This window comes from Varroa jacobsoni, unplaced genomic scaffold (genome assembly GCF_002532875.2).
Source record: "Varroa jacobsoni isolate VJ856 unplaced genomic scaffold, vjacob_1.0 scaffold_914, whole genome shotgun sequence".
In the NCBI taxonomy this organism is placed as follows: Eukaryota; Metazoa; Arthropoda; class Arachnida; order Mesostigmata; family Varroidae; genus Varroa; species Varroa jacobsoni.
Window position 1 is genome coordinate 282332 of NW_019213816.1, and position 15449 is coordinate 297780.

The 15449-nt window shown below is 46.0% G+C and overlaps 1 protein-coding gene across 2 annotated transcripts in view; it reads left to right on the top strand.

Annotated features, from left to right (window-relative positions):
• The window catches only part of LOC111264928 (uncharacterized), a 154036-nt gene that overhangs the window by 90140 nt on the left and 48447 nt on the right, over window positions 1-15449 (top strand). The window contains exon 1 of one of the 2 annotated variants that reach the window (XM_086970255.1): window positions 9354-9661. The exons of the other annotated variant lie outside the window; for it this stretch is intronic. Coding sequence (XP_086826381.1) covers window positions 9484-9661 — 178 coding nt within the window. The 5' untranslated portion in view covers window positions 9354-9483. Of the gene's footprint in view, window positions 1-9353; window positions 9662-15449 lie in introns of those variants that run through there. 2 annotated transcript variants of the gene reach the window in all.

Genomic DNA, 15449 nt, shown 5'->3' on the forward strand with positions numbered 1-15449 from the left:
TTCGTACGTGTTATTTGTCTGTAATTTATTATTTAACTATAAAACAAGCGGTGAGATACGCCAATTTGTCGTAGTAACAACGATGGTTTGTCTAATGTCAAACTACCACTATGGCTGCCTGATAAAAGTGATACATCCTCATATCTATATTCGAGTTAGAGGCACTATTAGCAGTTTATAAAAACAGACTTTGTTAGACCCTTTTTTTTTTTGGCTGTCCTACGATAATCTGTTTGACGATTTTTCGATCAGTTGTTTTTCAGCAACAGCTGTGATGTCCAGAGTATTTCACAGCATTGCGTCATCTTAGCGAAGGTCCTAGAGGGACAGAAGATACTCAAAAAAGCAGGGAGAAACAAATCATGTTTTTACTTCCGCGATGATTTTAAATCGGCAACAGGGTCGTTATCGCACGCGTCTGCTCGTATCGTTAACACCATAACAACAACAACAAAGGCGGTGGAGCTGCGCGGCTGAAAATGAAATTGTCGTTCGCTACGTTAGGGCCATCGCTCTCGAGAGCTGAAAGATAAAAATCATTTGACGAGAAGCTAAATTGAAACGAATCGATACCCTGCGTCTCTAGACATTTGAATCCTTTCACCTCTATCACTCGAAAGTAAATGAACACGAATAGGTGCCGCACGACAGACAATCCTTTCGTCAAGCCCAGCAACCCTACCGTCGGCTACTTGATGATAAAGACCCTAAATGATGCCGTTGTCTGGGAGAGAAGCTTCCTACCGGGCCCGAGCAGACCGTGCGCCCGCCCGCCCGCCTGCCCGCCCGCCCGCCCGCCTGCCCGCCTGCCTGCCTTCCGCCCACAATGTATTATAGCTTTAAACCCGATTATCTCTTGAAAGTGGCTGGCGAAACGAAGCGAGGGAGGGACGGACGGACGGACGGACGGACGGACGGACGAATGGATGGATGGACGGTCGGGCAGTAAGTGAGCATCGGGTGGGGGTGCCTGTGATGGTATGGCATCCATTGGCTTGGTGTCGTCGTGCGGCAAATGGGCCAAATTGGCTCCAGTAGTGTTCCCGAGGTCAAACGAAGCCTGTTCTCGACAGCGGTAATATAGTGGAGATCCAGAGTCAGTAGTAGACTTCCACGGATGGAGTTGGCGGTGGTAGCCGTAGCGGCTGTTTGGCGGATACCTCGCTGACTGGACCCTCCCGCGTCAGATGGCTCTAGGGGGGGGGGGGGTCAATGGTTACTTCATTCACTAGTGGTCGACTCAATTCAGAGACTTGAACAGGAGTCGGGAGTTCAGTTGAGTAGCAGGCGAGAATAACGGAGTAGCAGTGACATGGTGGTAAAAGGGGCAAAGTGACTGTACTCGCTTTGGTTGACTTCATTTTTCACATGTTCAACCAACAGAGGCCGTAGATGCTGCGGTCCTTGCTGGTCATGGAGCTCCCTTCATTGAACTTTGCTTGTGAAGCCCCGAAAACCTTCCTAGCAAGTACAGCTATCCAAGGCCAGTAGGGAGGCGAAAAGCAGGAAACCAATCCCGCAAAGCTGGTCGACTTTTCTAGAGAGGAACGAGAAAAGTGGAACGCCGGCGGCGGCGGCGGCGCCGCTGAGGGGCAGATGGAACCGACGAAGCAACCAAACCTTGTTGTAAGGTTTCGCAGTGGCATCAGAAGGCCACAGGAGCTTCCTTCGAACTTTATTACGACGATGCTCGGTGATGGCGGTGGTGATGGTGATGGCAGCAGCAGCAGCAGCAACAGGCTAAGCAGCTGCCACTTCAGTTTAGGGACAAAAAAAAGTGAATTTTTTTCTAATTCTGTTCGATATTGTCGGCAGACCTCGGAGTTTGCCTTCTGAGTAAATAGCAGCATCCGTTTAAGTAACCATGCGAGCCCACATATCACTGTTCGAGCAATTATAACTGTCACCTTACACATTTCAACAATATTTCTTGGTCACTGCATAAATCCGATCTAGACGAAAGGTTTCGCCATGATCTTTGAGAACAAAAACGAGCCGTCCTCATTATTATATGCACGACAGCACGTGCGTTTCGTGGTAATACGTGGTAATAAAACGTAGCTTACGCGCTGAAATCGAACTACACAGCAATCCAATCCAGAATTTTCCCGGTCAACGATCTATATACATTTACATACCCTATTCGAATCTGTACGCGTCTCGTAACGAAGCGCGCTTTCCGGTGACATGGGTCATGTTTCGCTGTTGCAGTCTGATATCAGCTAGAACAGCTGTTCTGCTTCGTACACAGAATTCCGTGCCTCGTACTTGCTTTGGTTCTCGCTATCAGCAACTGTGAACCAACGTGCATTGACGGCGTCTTCTCATCGTCGTCATCGTCTCCAGTGCGATACTAACGGTTACGAGGCTTTCGAACCAGCCATCAACATACATACGTACGCTCTCCGGTCACTTTAACAACAGAAGAACCATTAGCACGGTAAATAGTCGTATGATCCTAATAATACACCACGAGGAGACATTCGCATGAGACAGAGTGCATGTCTTCTAAACAAAGTGTACATGGCATCGGCGGCCAACTGCTACTCTTGTGATCGTCATCGTCTCAATGAAGAAAACGACAGGGCCAGTGAAGGAACACACAGTAAAACAGAAAGTAAAATCTGCGAATCGACGCTTCTCTTTTGGTCCTCCTAATCGTTGTGTTCTTGTTGTTGCTTCGGTGTCCGCAGCCAGCGCCCTTGTTATCTGCAGTAAACAGCCGTGTATCCATCCCAGAGATAGAAACCAATGCAGATTTTAGCTCATTTGTAATCCTCTGTGTGTCTTAGGTGAATCGGCTAATATCAATACGCGTGGAAACGATGATGACGATGATCGTCATTTATAAAAGCAGATCTTGTACATCATTAATGTCATGACAAATGGAACGCTGTACATACAGCCTGACCTTCCTGAAACAACACCCAATAGTACGTGCCCTGCCTTCCAGATAGCCTGTCTACTCATACTTTTTTCTTGCAATCAATCTCGTCTCCTACGACTAGAATAGATGACCCGGTGACTATGCAACCGCAAACCTATGGCCTATGGGCCTGCAGTCACCGATCGACTACCTGGTCCGCCAGTCGCAAATGAACGGCCGAAGATAAGGCTGAAAGTTCCCTCTCGACCTATTTCACCCAGCTAAACCTGAACACCCGCAGCGGCAGCAGTGACGACATCGACAACAACTATTCGAATAGTTGACAGTGCAATGCATGTAACGTGCAATGATGTGATCCTGTAGATCGTGCGTGAACAATGGTGGGGAAGCTACCGATGCCTCTGCTATTTCTAGCCCGCTCTTACTGAACAGCGACCAGTAGCTATCAGGTAATTGCATTTAGCGGTCGTTTCTGCTAAACTCGTCGGTATCCATTGAACATCCGTATCGCTCCATAACAGCGGTGCACATTTACGTATGCCTGATACGTTGTTAAATCGTCTATTGGATTTTCATATTGTTTGTCGGTCGCGTGCAATTTTACTCAGCCTGAAGGTTTGACATTGAACAATCAATAGATAATATATTCGTAACCGTATACTTTCGTGTTAGAGGGGAAGTTATCAATGCGAAGGTATAGGCCAAACCAATATGGCGATACGTATAGCGTGCCATTTAATGCTTTATATATAACCTATCTACTAAACTAGTTAATAGCGTTCATGCATAGCCGTAGTAGTTCGTCATAGCTATATTCAAATTAGGCCCTGCATCATGTCCTATGATGTGTCTGTCTTATAGTGTGACGCCTCTCTGAGGCTATTACGATTCACATTATTATTACCTTAGTAACTATCATTTTCCTTGTCATTTTAACAATTCTGATGTTCTATATATGTGTTGACTTTCTCTTGCCGACGGAATTCTACGAGACTAAATAGCAGTTGTACCTATCGACCTGCTGCATCAACTATGTCTAATAGTTTAAGTTGTAGGAGGATCGAGATGACTCGGTCATAAAAAGAAAAATAGCTATTTCGCGGCCCCCCCCGCCCCCCCGTTAGGATGTTTTGACTGAAGTGAAGTAAGACAATACGACGACAGCTGATGTTGGCGGATGAATCTTCAAAATGAGGGTCGGCCGAGCTGGTGGGTGACCCCGGTGCTTCACTGGGCCAGCGAGTTGAGATGGAACGACAGACACCATGTGTAACGGACAAACGAAATATAGCCCAACAAAGTTCTATGGGTCGGTATGTTGTTCAATGTTCTGTGATAACGATATAGTATTATGCGTTTATGGCAGTAGCAGACGAACCGAACGACGCTTGTCAGTGAGGTAGTTCCACCGCTTCATAAGGACACAGCTTCGACTACAGCTACTTTACCACTGCTTAGCCACAACGAGGGTAGTCTACCAAGAATATCCCTTTTTTTTTCATGTCTTTATTCCGTAGGAAGCACAGTTACAGAGGAAGTGAATACGCTCCGAAGACAATTCATGTCGTTTTCTTAGAAAAGAAGAAAAGAAACACATTTCAGTTTAGAAATCCACGCCTAGACGAATAGATACGTATAGAACGAAAACTGGAATTTATTGAACACAACTGATTGAAGATCTCAAATAAATAGAGATAGTTTAATCACAAGAGATAGGTCTTCACTAGGTTGAATATGGAAGCTAGCCGCTGACGGCTTAAATAGGTAGTACACTTGGCATTTTTGTACAGTGGTAGAAACTAGAAGCGAGCACAAAACACTTACATATACATAATACAAATATTCATATTTACATTCAACTGCTGCACCAAATCGACAAATTAACAGACCTTCGCTTTTTGGCCAGAGCATTCCTGCCAGAATTCAATTAACACGTACATAGAAAATATCTTGCCCTTTTAGTGGGACGATACTTACGAACGCAGGAAGAAATAGGAGAGGACACAGAGGGCGGTGGATACACTCATCTTTACGGGCTAATGCCCTTCTACATAGTAGCAATGACATTTGGCTTTCCTTTCACGTCTGACACTGTTAAGGCTCTAGGCTATTTCTCCCCACGTGTGGTAGCAATGATCCCGAGTTAGCTGCCTGGCGTGCAGGACCGCTGAATCCTGCGATAGCGGTAGCGTCGTCGGCGGCGAGTGCGGGAGACATTGCCGTAGGAGACTTCCATCCCTGGTCATGCTGGAACGACTGAGCGAGCGACGGGGCAAAGGGTGGTCGGGGGTGATATCAGCGCGCGCCGACCGACCGACTGACTTACTTGCATTCCAGGTCAAGATTTATTCGTCCCGTCTAGAGGGATCTCTTAGAGGCAGTCAGCCGGTCAGGTTGAAGCCGCGTTCTCCGGGCAACTCCAATTGACTCAACCACGAAACAGTCGATCGCTACGACTGGCTTCGGGCCTGGGTCGACACCGTTGGGTTTACTGTGGCATTCTACCGCACCACAAAATTTGTGACCCAAAAACGATCTGATTGGTGGTGATGTGCTGGGGCAAATGGCCTCTGTGTAGTGACTGACGTGGGAGAGGCAGCGCTGCTAGCGGTCTCTGACATTCGGATCGGGCATTCAGAAGAGAAGTGCCCGCTATACAAATTAATGTACTACAGTCGAACACAAAAAGCAACGTGGTAGCCAGCAAGTAAAGTAGCTCCTGGCAGAAGTGATCCAGTTAACCGGCTACCGCTTGAATCAATCGCATTTGATGAACGATCGTTGAGCAGGTGAAACAGCGTTTACAACAAAGCCGCCATCGGTCGACTGTGTTAGGAAATATAGATTTGAGAATTACGATGAAAGCCTTTTAGGTCGACCACTTTCAGCTTCGTTCTGATCTTGGATAGCTGTTGTCGTTTTTGTTCAAGGTACTTTTGATTTATTTCGTTAAAAATTCTGTTGTCCTATTCGGCGCCAGTATAGCGCGCGACGCCTCGCTTGACGTCCGCCACCGTGGCAACCGGCACCTTATCTGTTCACACGAGCGGCTCTAGTCTGTGGCCGTGTGTATAGGCCTGAATGTATGAGTGCATCCATCTGTCTATACATGTCTAGTTGTTGCCTACTAACAGAGTTAACAAACTGACCGACGACAAACTAACAGACGGAGATGTTTGACCCTACACAGCGGTCTGTTCATGTGCCCCAATCTAGCTCTGTGCGTTTGTCAGCGTGCGCTTCTAGTATACCTAATGAGGATATTAAAACTAGCGCTGAAAATGGCTATTGGTCAATTGTTAAAGATTTCAGCAGCACCAGTAGCGGCATTCACAAAAACCGAAGAAATCGCGCGAAGCAAAGGTCCGCGTCAGAATCAAAGCCATAGATGACACCAGCATCACCGTGAATTGCGCATCTCATAAAAATAATCGCGGCCATAAATAAAGGCCTTGGCAGCAAAAGTGGCACAGGCAGATACGACAGGACCAGCAACAACAACAAACTCACCGGCATAACCGCATAAAACGCAGCGTGCGTCTATTACACAGGCCGAAAAAGAGTAGCGCAGTAACTTCTCTGAAGTTACCCTCTTCTTCTCGTACCTTTCCTCAGTTCGAGAATTTGCACTTCGGTTTAGCGTCGCCGATGCATGCTGCTACCGTTCGCTTGCTCGTTCAGTAACTCCTCAAATTTACGTTATTTTGGTGAAGTTGTTGTCGCAGCAATAGTAAAAGCCGCGGCCATAATCACCATCGGTTTGTCTGATTGTTGGAGGTACAATTTTAATGTAAGTACATATATGCCATTGTCAGTCATTGAGATTTACGTTCGGACTAGCTGGATGATGACGGTGGCGAGAGATGTGACTGTCTGCTATCGTCATTTTTGCCAGATCTGATTTCACTAATTCACTTTAATGCACATGAAGGCGGTGGCGGCGGTAGCGCTGGCCGTTTACGCTCCGAGTCTTGCATTAATATTAGCAGCAGTGGTAGAACGAAGTGGCCGACGCGACGGGAATAGCTATAACAACAACAAAACTGCTCCTGGTTATTGCTCACCCGCATCCCCATTTCATCGCCCAACCTCACCGCTGAAACCGCTGGCACCGAATCAGACAACGGCGAAAGTAGCGAAGAGTAGCTAAGTCAGGCAGAAGAAAAATCAGAGCTCACAGATTAGTAGGAACTTTAATTGTTGAAGCAATAATAATGTAGAAAGCTTAGCCAATCAACTGAACGGATTCTCGTTTGCTTCCTCGGTCACACACAAACATCACAGGCGTGTATGCGTGTACCTCGGAGTATTCCTGAGCCGACGTCTCGAAGGGAAGCAGCGCTCCTAAGCAGGATGAACGATACAGTCAGCTTCTAAGCAAAGATTATTATGTGTCGCGGGAAAGATGACCGGAGGGGCGAGATTTGTGCAGGACAGCGATGCTCGAGCAAGTCACGGCGAGTGTCAGGACAAAGAAGGAGACACGAAAACATAGATAGTACCTATAACAAGGGCATTTATATCATGTGCCCGCCTCGACGAACTCCAGATATCCTAATAGAATACTTCAATAACCCGCACACTGACGACGATAATAAATACAGTATTTGTGTTCGTTGTCCACTGGCGAGCCACCTTTCTTCAGTGGTTTTCGCTGACTGCACAGAGTGGCATCGTGTATATATTTATGAGCCTATGATAAAATTTAGATATTTAAATCTGTTGTTTCGTCCATGCATGGTGTGAAATTAATATGCAGTCCCGCCAGCCGTTGGATTATATGTTCGTCGTTATTGGTATATGGTCTACATTGAATGGCTCATAGATCACTATTCCTGAGAAATCACCGGCTATTTGTCGACTAGCCGATGTCAGCTATGGCGCTATGACTGGCTCGACCGATGAACACCAGCGATACCATTTCGAAAGGTGGCATCATTTGTAAGTCGTCGCGGTGTTTTATTGGGATTTTATGAAAATGATGTAAATCGGTGACGGAACGACTATGAGCTCGAGATGCTACACCGCCATCTAAGCCTGGCAGCAGCGTTCAGGCGTCTAAGAAACGATCAGGGGGTGGCCGGTACGCTGCCAAACACTAGCCAATTAGAAGAACAATCCCGAATGGGAGCACCGACAAATTTTGTCTACATTTGCTTTCTCGTTCTCCCTGTCTCTTACGAGAGGTGATGTTCGAAATGTTCCCTGCTCTGAATCGAGAGGATTGATGGTCCGCCCGTCTTTTACGAATTCCTTTGGCTGTCATTCTTCTCTGGGGTGATGATGATGGTGGTGGTGCTGATGTCCTGGATCAGATGTGTGTTCCTGCAGTAGTCGCTGAGGCGATCGGACGGCGATATTAACATTGGTTGTCTGCCAAAGTCGGCTAGGACGGCCGCGCGGCTATCGCCTACAACATTATTCTCCGCACACATACGATTACGTTTAAAGAACGCGATTATAAAACGCAGTGAACTCTTAATATATGGGATCGTTCAGACGCAGAAAGTTCTACTTGTTTCAACTCGTTATAGGATAAGCATGTGCCATTTGTATCTACAACCAAATATGATTGATGCTTAGCTTTTACTAGACGCGGCTATCTTCGCGTCGGATATCTGCTGTTGGTTGATGAATGCTGCACGATATCGCACGTACCATTGTATGCTCCTCCGAAGCAATTTCTCTACTTCAAGCTGTTATTTGCCTAAATGACTGCTTAGAGATAGGAAGGATTGAGGCTAGGTCAAAGCTGAAATTTCGCCGCTCGGTGGCAGTACAGTAGTTTTCCTAATGGTCTTCCTAGGTCATCCTAATGAGATCAGCCACAATCGTCGTTTAACACGGCAGAGATTATCACATTTCGATACGACCGAATTCGCTATTACTATGGCAGTTGTTTACTGTTGACGTAGTTGTTCGATCGATGATGTTATTATTAGGATACGGGCGCTTCTTGTCCTCATTGGCTTGACGCGCCTTTGTTACCGATGTCTGCGATGACGCCGATAGCCACTCGTTGCCGATAATCTCGTGAGATAAGGACAGCGATACGGTAGTCAACCATCGAGCCGTCGGTCGAAGACGAACCAACGATGATGAAAACGTAAAAGGTGGTGATCCAGTAACCGATTACTACAGTGAATCGCTAGCTAAACGATACGGTCACGTGACGATGACGGCAACAGGAACGTCAACTAGATACTTAAAAAGGAACAGCAAGATTAGGTTATCGAGATCTTCTAAGGGGAAATGTAGCGTCTCTTGCTGGAACAAGCTGCACCTGTTAGAATACTGCGCCTATCAGGAGACACGTGGTATGTGGGTCCAAGGATAACGCTCCCTGGCATAAGCTTATCTATGATGCTATTAGCTGAGGGTGAGCTGTAATACGAAATTTAGCAGATATATCAACATTTAGACAAAGAGACGTTTAGGCGTGCCAGAGCCTAATTGATAGCGCGTAGCAGGTGGACTAAGCCGTACCGAGACGTTGCAATGGCTACGGGTCCTTTCTGCCTATGGATAGTGCTTAACACGAAACCCATTCGAGTTGCTGGGTTTTATTCTCACGAAAAAACTAATGCTACTACCTGATGTGTCGCTTGTCTTGGCAACGTTCACATATGGCCGCCCTGAGGTCTATTGATGTCATTTTTAAAGCCCAATCGCCGACTGCCAGCGAGAAAAATGATTGTTGTGCCACTACCCACGCGGCTCGTACCGCTTTTGCCATTGCTCCTTCACAGCCATATTGCTACAGTAAGGCTCAAAGTAAGTACAGATACGTTCAAACTTGCAATTACGGCTAAAAACGGAGAGAAAAGAAAAATTAGCGCTATCTATTTAATCATGGATATTAGTATTTCTTGCAAATTCCCCACTTCGCCTCGCTAATTGTCTCTTTGCTGATTTAACTATCTACGGCATTACGGCGACGTTACCAAAATGAACGGCATTATTTCTAGCCCTCTAAAGAGCAATATCGCTTGGAGAGATCAAATGTTATTCCACCGATACGGTAATGAATTAGGAACAGGTATACGCACATATTAAATAATGTACCGAACCGCGCTTGATCAAAAACGTCGCCTTCTCGTAAATTGGGAAGCGTCTCCGACAATGAAACAAAGCAGACGGTACACGCTTAACATATGTAGTATATCTTAATTAATTGCTATTATCTGTTTGGTAATTTGGCCATTACTAGAGAGCTGCGTTTGTGTACATGCTGTAGCAGATCTACTCCTTGATCCATATGTTCGTTAGTTGTGCCGCGCTTGATGTGGCGATCAAGAGGCCGTATCGCCTGACCGTCAGGCCACTTCAGCGTATATTGTCAGAGTGTTTGTTTGAGTCGATCGCGTTGCCTCTGCCGTCTACCTATCTAATATTGTCGTCGTTTAGTTCTGGTGCAATCATCCTCAAATCGCTTGCTGGCTAGGGTGAAGGATTGGCGACAACCCCTACGGCCTACGAGTATATCAGACATGTACCTTTCAGCTCAGTGCAGCGGTCGCTTTGCTGCCACTAGAACAGACGCCGGAAGACGCTCGCGTCTTTACCTGCAGCAACAGCGGCTATATTACACGTCCTCTTTGTTCTTTGCTCGGCTGTCGAACGCTGCTAGATCCAATATCATTATTATATCCATCGTATACAAGAAACAACCGACCGGCCGGCATTGCATTGCCATAATGTCATCGTCGTCAACTTCCGCCTCCGACGAAGGCTACCACTTAAGCCACTTCTCTGGCGCAGAGCTTCCGTATCTTCCATCCCAGTCTTTGTCGAGATCGGCCAGGGGCCAGAACTGCACCGAGTGGGCCGCTCGGCGCCTCTTTCTGCTGCCGTTCGGTTCCGACGACAAACAAAGCGCCGTTACAGCAGCGACTTGTACGTACGAACTATGCTATCTGAACGTTCTCTTCGTTCACTCGAGCTACGTACGATAAGTTGTGTTAAACAAAAGGATGCTTCGAACGCGCATGCTCATAACATTGTATATATACAATGACAGAATGAGCACTTTGATTCAATATGACAGTATTTGTCTGTTGCTTTCAACGGTTTCTTAGCTATCCGAATGATTTTTTCTTGATCAGGTACTTTTCTATTCGCGTGGTGGGATCACGAATGAAAATTAGTCGATTTAGTCAATTGTCCTTGATCCATATCGCCTAGAACTATGTGGCTCCTTTTGTTTTGTATTGAACCCCGCTCTCGGTTTTCTAAAGTAATTCGTACAATCCACAGCAACAGTGGGTTAACGGTGGTTCTTTTTATTTATGGGTTGTCGTCGTCTTCTTTGTAGTGGTGATCGAGAATGTCCTGGCTGAAGACGAACCCTCCAGTTGGCGGCAGCTGCCATGGCAATGTGGGGATCGCAATGGAGATGGTGGTAGTAGTAGTCGTGATTGTATGAAAAACGGCCGGGGGATGGGGATAAAACGGGATCAGATGACGCATTATTGCCACCTCGTGATGCGCGTCGCCCATACGAAAGAAAGCCCACACTCCCCTTACTCATCCCCTGGCCACTCTGCTCCACTTTCTTGCTTACCCCCTCCAACTACGTTTCCCAAGCCCGTGTCCATTCACTCTGTGCAGCCTTTTTAGCCCTCTGAGCCTCCATATCCAAACCATCCTCGTCGCTCGTCAATGGCCTAGGGTTTCGTTTCCCGCTCCATGTCGTCAACAGCAGCCAGCGTTCGGCGTCTCTTCGCGATGTGCGTATCTGTGTGTGTATGCTCGTTCTGATGTGCCGCTAGAGGTTTGCCTAACCCTTCTGTTAGGGTAAACCTCGAGAGGTTTTTCAGTTTTTATTTTCACTCTCATCCCATCGTTGTTTCGTGCACCGACAACCGGAGGCAACCGCACCTGCGCAGAACCACCACCAACACCCCACCCCCGCCCCCTGCCTATGAGATTTGAGAATAGCGGTGGCGGTTCGCGAATGGTTGTGAAGACTCCCTAGCGAATTTGGCTATGACCAGGCATTGCAGGTTGCAGAGAAACACTGCTGGGGAACCCGATGAGGTGTCGCTGAGATTTGAGACCGATGGAAGTACAGGGCGATACAGGCAGATGGGGTGCAGAGAAGCCTCACTGGTGGACATGAGCTTCGTCGATTCGGAAATGGCATTCCTCCATTGCTACACTCGGGACGCTTCTTGCTATTCTCACAAGGCAAATGGCTGGTCAATAATTGTCTTAAAGTATGCACACAATGCGTGCTCTACCTGCCAACAAATTGACGACGCTATTCACGAAGCTTCCGACTAGTCAGATTAACCGGTAAGAAAGGAAATCCTTTACGACACCGGAAGGAAAAAAAACTCTACGTACGATTTCTTTTTGCAAAGCAGGTTGAGTTTGAAAGTAAACCAGGACTCCTTCGGTGCCGCGATTGCGGCGGCAGCAAATTGATCCTGCCTACATCGCGCAATGGGTTGTGCGAATCCATTGTCTTTTTCATACGATTCATATCGGCGCGCGCGCGTAAACGCCTCAGGACCTGCATAAAAACAATACGCACAACTTAGTGAACTAAACAGTCAAATGGGAAAGCTATAATAGCAAAAACGTAAGTGACGCCATTTGCCAAGTAACTTTCATCATGGATATGCATCACCTTTGAAATTATTATCTTAGAATAATGGCACACTGACAATAATTGAATCAAACAAAAACTCAACTTTTTAGGACCTGCTGGATCCCCTTTTTAGGAATCGCCTCGTAGAAATCCTGTATTATTGCACGATCATAGTACGAATCATCACGCACGCACCCACTGAGTGCCTTATCCATCGACGATGCCATCGAACGTCAGATAAACAATGTATCCGGCAGTACATGACGTAAAAGAGTTACCGTTATCATGGTCTTACTACCCGTCCATGCATATTCATGAGACTAATGCCGTTAAAAGCGATCCTGTCGTATGAACAAAGTATTTTTCTTGACGCTGATAACATAGGAGGGTCCTTAGAGCTCATAGGGCGAATATGTAGTTGTTAGCACATTTTGTGGACAGATTAAACGACTCTAACACTGTTTCCTCATATGAAATATTGATGATAAACTTTAACAATACTTCTAGGTTTTACAGCTGTTTCGTCATATATCTATGCGGTACAACCTTTAATACCTTCAACTTTGCTTTCGAACACGTTTATAGGGGACCGTTATGTATCTGAACTAAATAGAACTAGGTAGGAAATAATGCTGTGCAGGTACCTGCGAGAAAGTGTCGTTCAGGTAGCTAAGTCGCTTAGACCTTGGTGGGTACATAGCATGCGCTCGGGCTAAAAGCCACGGTCAGTTGTCTCAACTATCGTCATTCCTCTATATGAGTTCTGGCAGAAATATTCTCTGCCCCCTCTGCCGTTCCACAATTGCAGTGAAGAAGCAATAGTGCATGAAAAAGGCCAAGAAGCTCTTTGTGATGGCGTGCCTGAGATGGGCGTGGAGTGAGTGCACTTCCCCTGTCTCGTGCTGCCTTCGCCGCTACTGATGTTGAAGGAGTGGTAAAAGCTGAAGTAGCCTTCAGTAGTCTGTATTGAAGATTCAGGATGGCGAATCACTTACTACTTGATTGAATGAGCGCCAACGAGATGAGCGAGATGGAGTGATGGTAAGTTCGAGGATGGTGATGCAGGGGGTTGGGCCGAAGACCAAGCTGCCTCGGTTCGTGGTGGTGTCGATGGCTTTCAGGGGGTTCTTTGTGAAGATGCAATCGAGCTGAAGTCCACTGAACGAGCAACCAGCACAGGCACCATGGCCAGCAGTGCCACTTTGTGCAGGCCGACGCTTCAAAGCAATGGATCCGTTTGAGTCAATGGAGACAAGAGCGCCTATAGTCACCAACTATTAGGCGTCGTCAGTAGGCGTCGATGGTGCCGGCGGTAATGGCTTCATATGTAGGCAACTGGAAGCTGCAATAGCAGCAGGTGGTTCGCTCCATTTCTTGCGGTTGGTCCACCCTCTTTTGAGAATAGAGAGGTCGGGGAGGAACGTCCAGATGGACTACGACTACAGGTTTATAGGAGACAGGTTCCCCTTATTTTTGAAAGAGGGACCCGCAGGGGATCTACAGTGAAAGCGATATTTGACTGTACAGGCCGACGGACACTAGAACTGTGTGGTGGACGAACTACCAGCTACTAAATGTGGCCCCACTGAAACCAGACACATTCCCCTGGTCTTCTACCTATAGCAACTGATACCCTGTGTTTTGCTGTAAAATGTTTTATTCTTAGTAGAAATTTTAATTGGAAAGGTGCACTATTTTTTTTTGTGTATTTACACCTTTGTTAGACCTATATAGAGGCTAACTAGACAATAGTAATAATAATACGATATAAAAAACGACTGTGAATATAGGAGAATCGAGGTCACAATTAAGCGATGGCCAGCGTGATATCAACCGCAACGCTCGTTGCACCGACAGCTGTCGCCCCGTTCATGCTAATTCACTGTAGAGTATAATACCTAATTTATAAGTTATAAACAGGTTTATAGAACTTGTGAAATGAAAATCCGTGACAAGTAGTCTCATACATTTGCGAAGGAAACTTTTTAGGTAGGTATTTCACTTCCACATATTAGCGCCTAGGAATAGTTTGGCTGCGTATTAAAGGAGGGATCGAGTCACCTTTACAATGAAACGCACGAAACTAGCTCGCTAGAGTAATATAGCGCTCTTTATTATCACCATTTGGGTTTAAGCTCAGAACTGTACTAATTGATACGGCAGGAATATTAACAACGTTAGTTTGTAGTACTTAATTTAATCCATAACTTAAATTCACAATGGCATAACTGCAGCTTTTCTTTGCACGAACTTCGAACGTTTCCCAGTTATTGTACGCTCAATAAAACCCATAACTTAGTATCTGTTGATTTGAACAAAAGCTGTAAGAAAACGTGTATGATCCAATGAGACTGCAGTAAGTTTACAATTTTCACATTTCTCGAGAAATGTCGAGGAATATATAGTTTTTACATAGAAAGGGCCGTATGCGCTTGAGAATTAAAAGATAACATTTTGTTATTAATTGTTCTTTTCAAAATTTTGTGTGTATCTCTACCCTTTCCTTTTTTTGTTTCATCTAGTTATATGGCTCAACGACAATTGGCATTCATTGCCTACAGCTCACGTAGTAATTATATCATACTTTAATAGCTACTAGGACATAATATTCTCCCACTGTCGTTGCTGGATAGTTTGTGTCCTACTCTCATTGGTATCACATTAGTAACTTGTTCCTTTTACAGACTTGTCTGCTTTAATTAGCTGACGAGACACGAAGCCGCTAAGGAAAAAACTTCGTAGCGGCGCTGCTGTTTGTACAATTTCAATGGAACGTTTACTAAGTTGTGTCTTGGCTTGTCTTCTTGATGTGGCTGTGTACTCGGCATAGACGTAGTGTTTTATCCTGAGTACGATACTGACCACAGTGATGTATGTAATCTATTACGATCGCGTCGATACGCGGAAACTATAAGATGAAACAATGGGTAACGTTGTTTAACAGTGCGACCATCGATATCCCTGTGC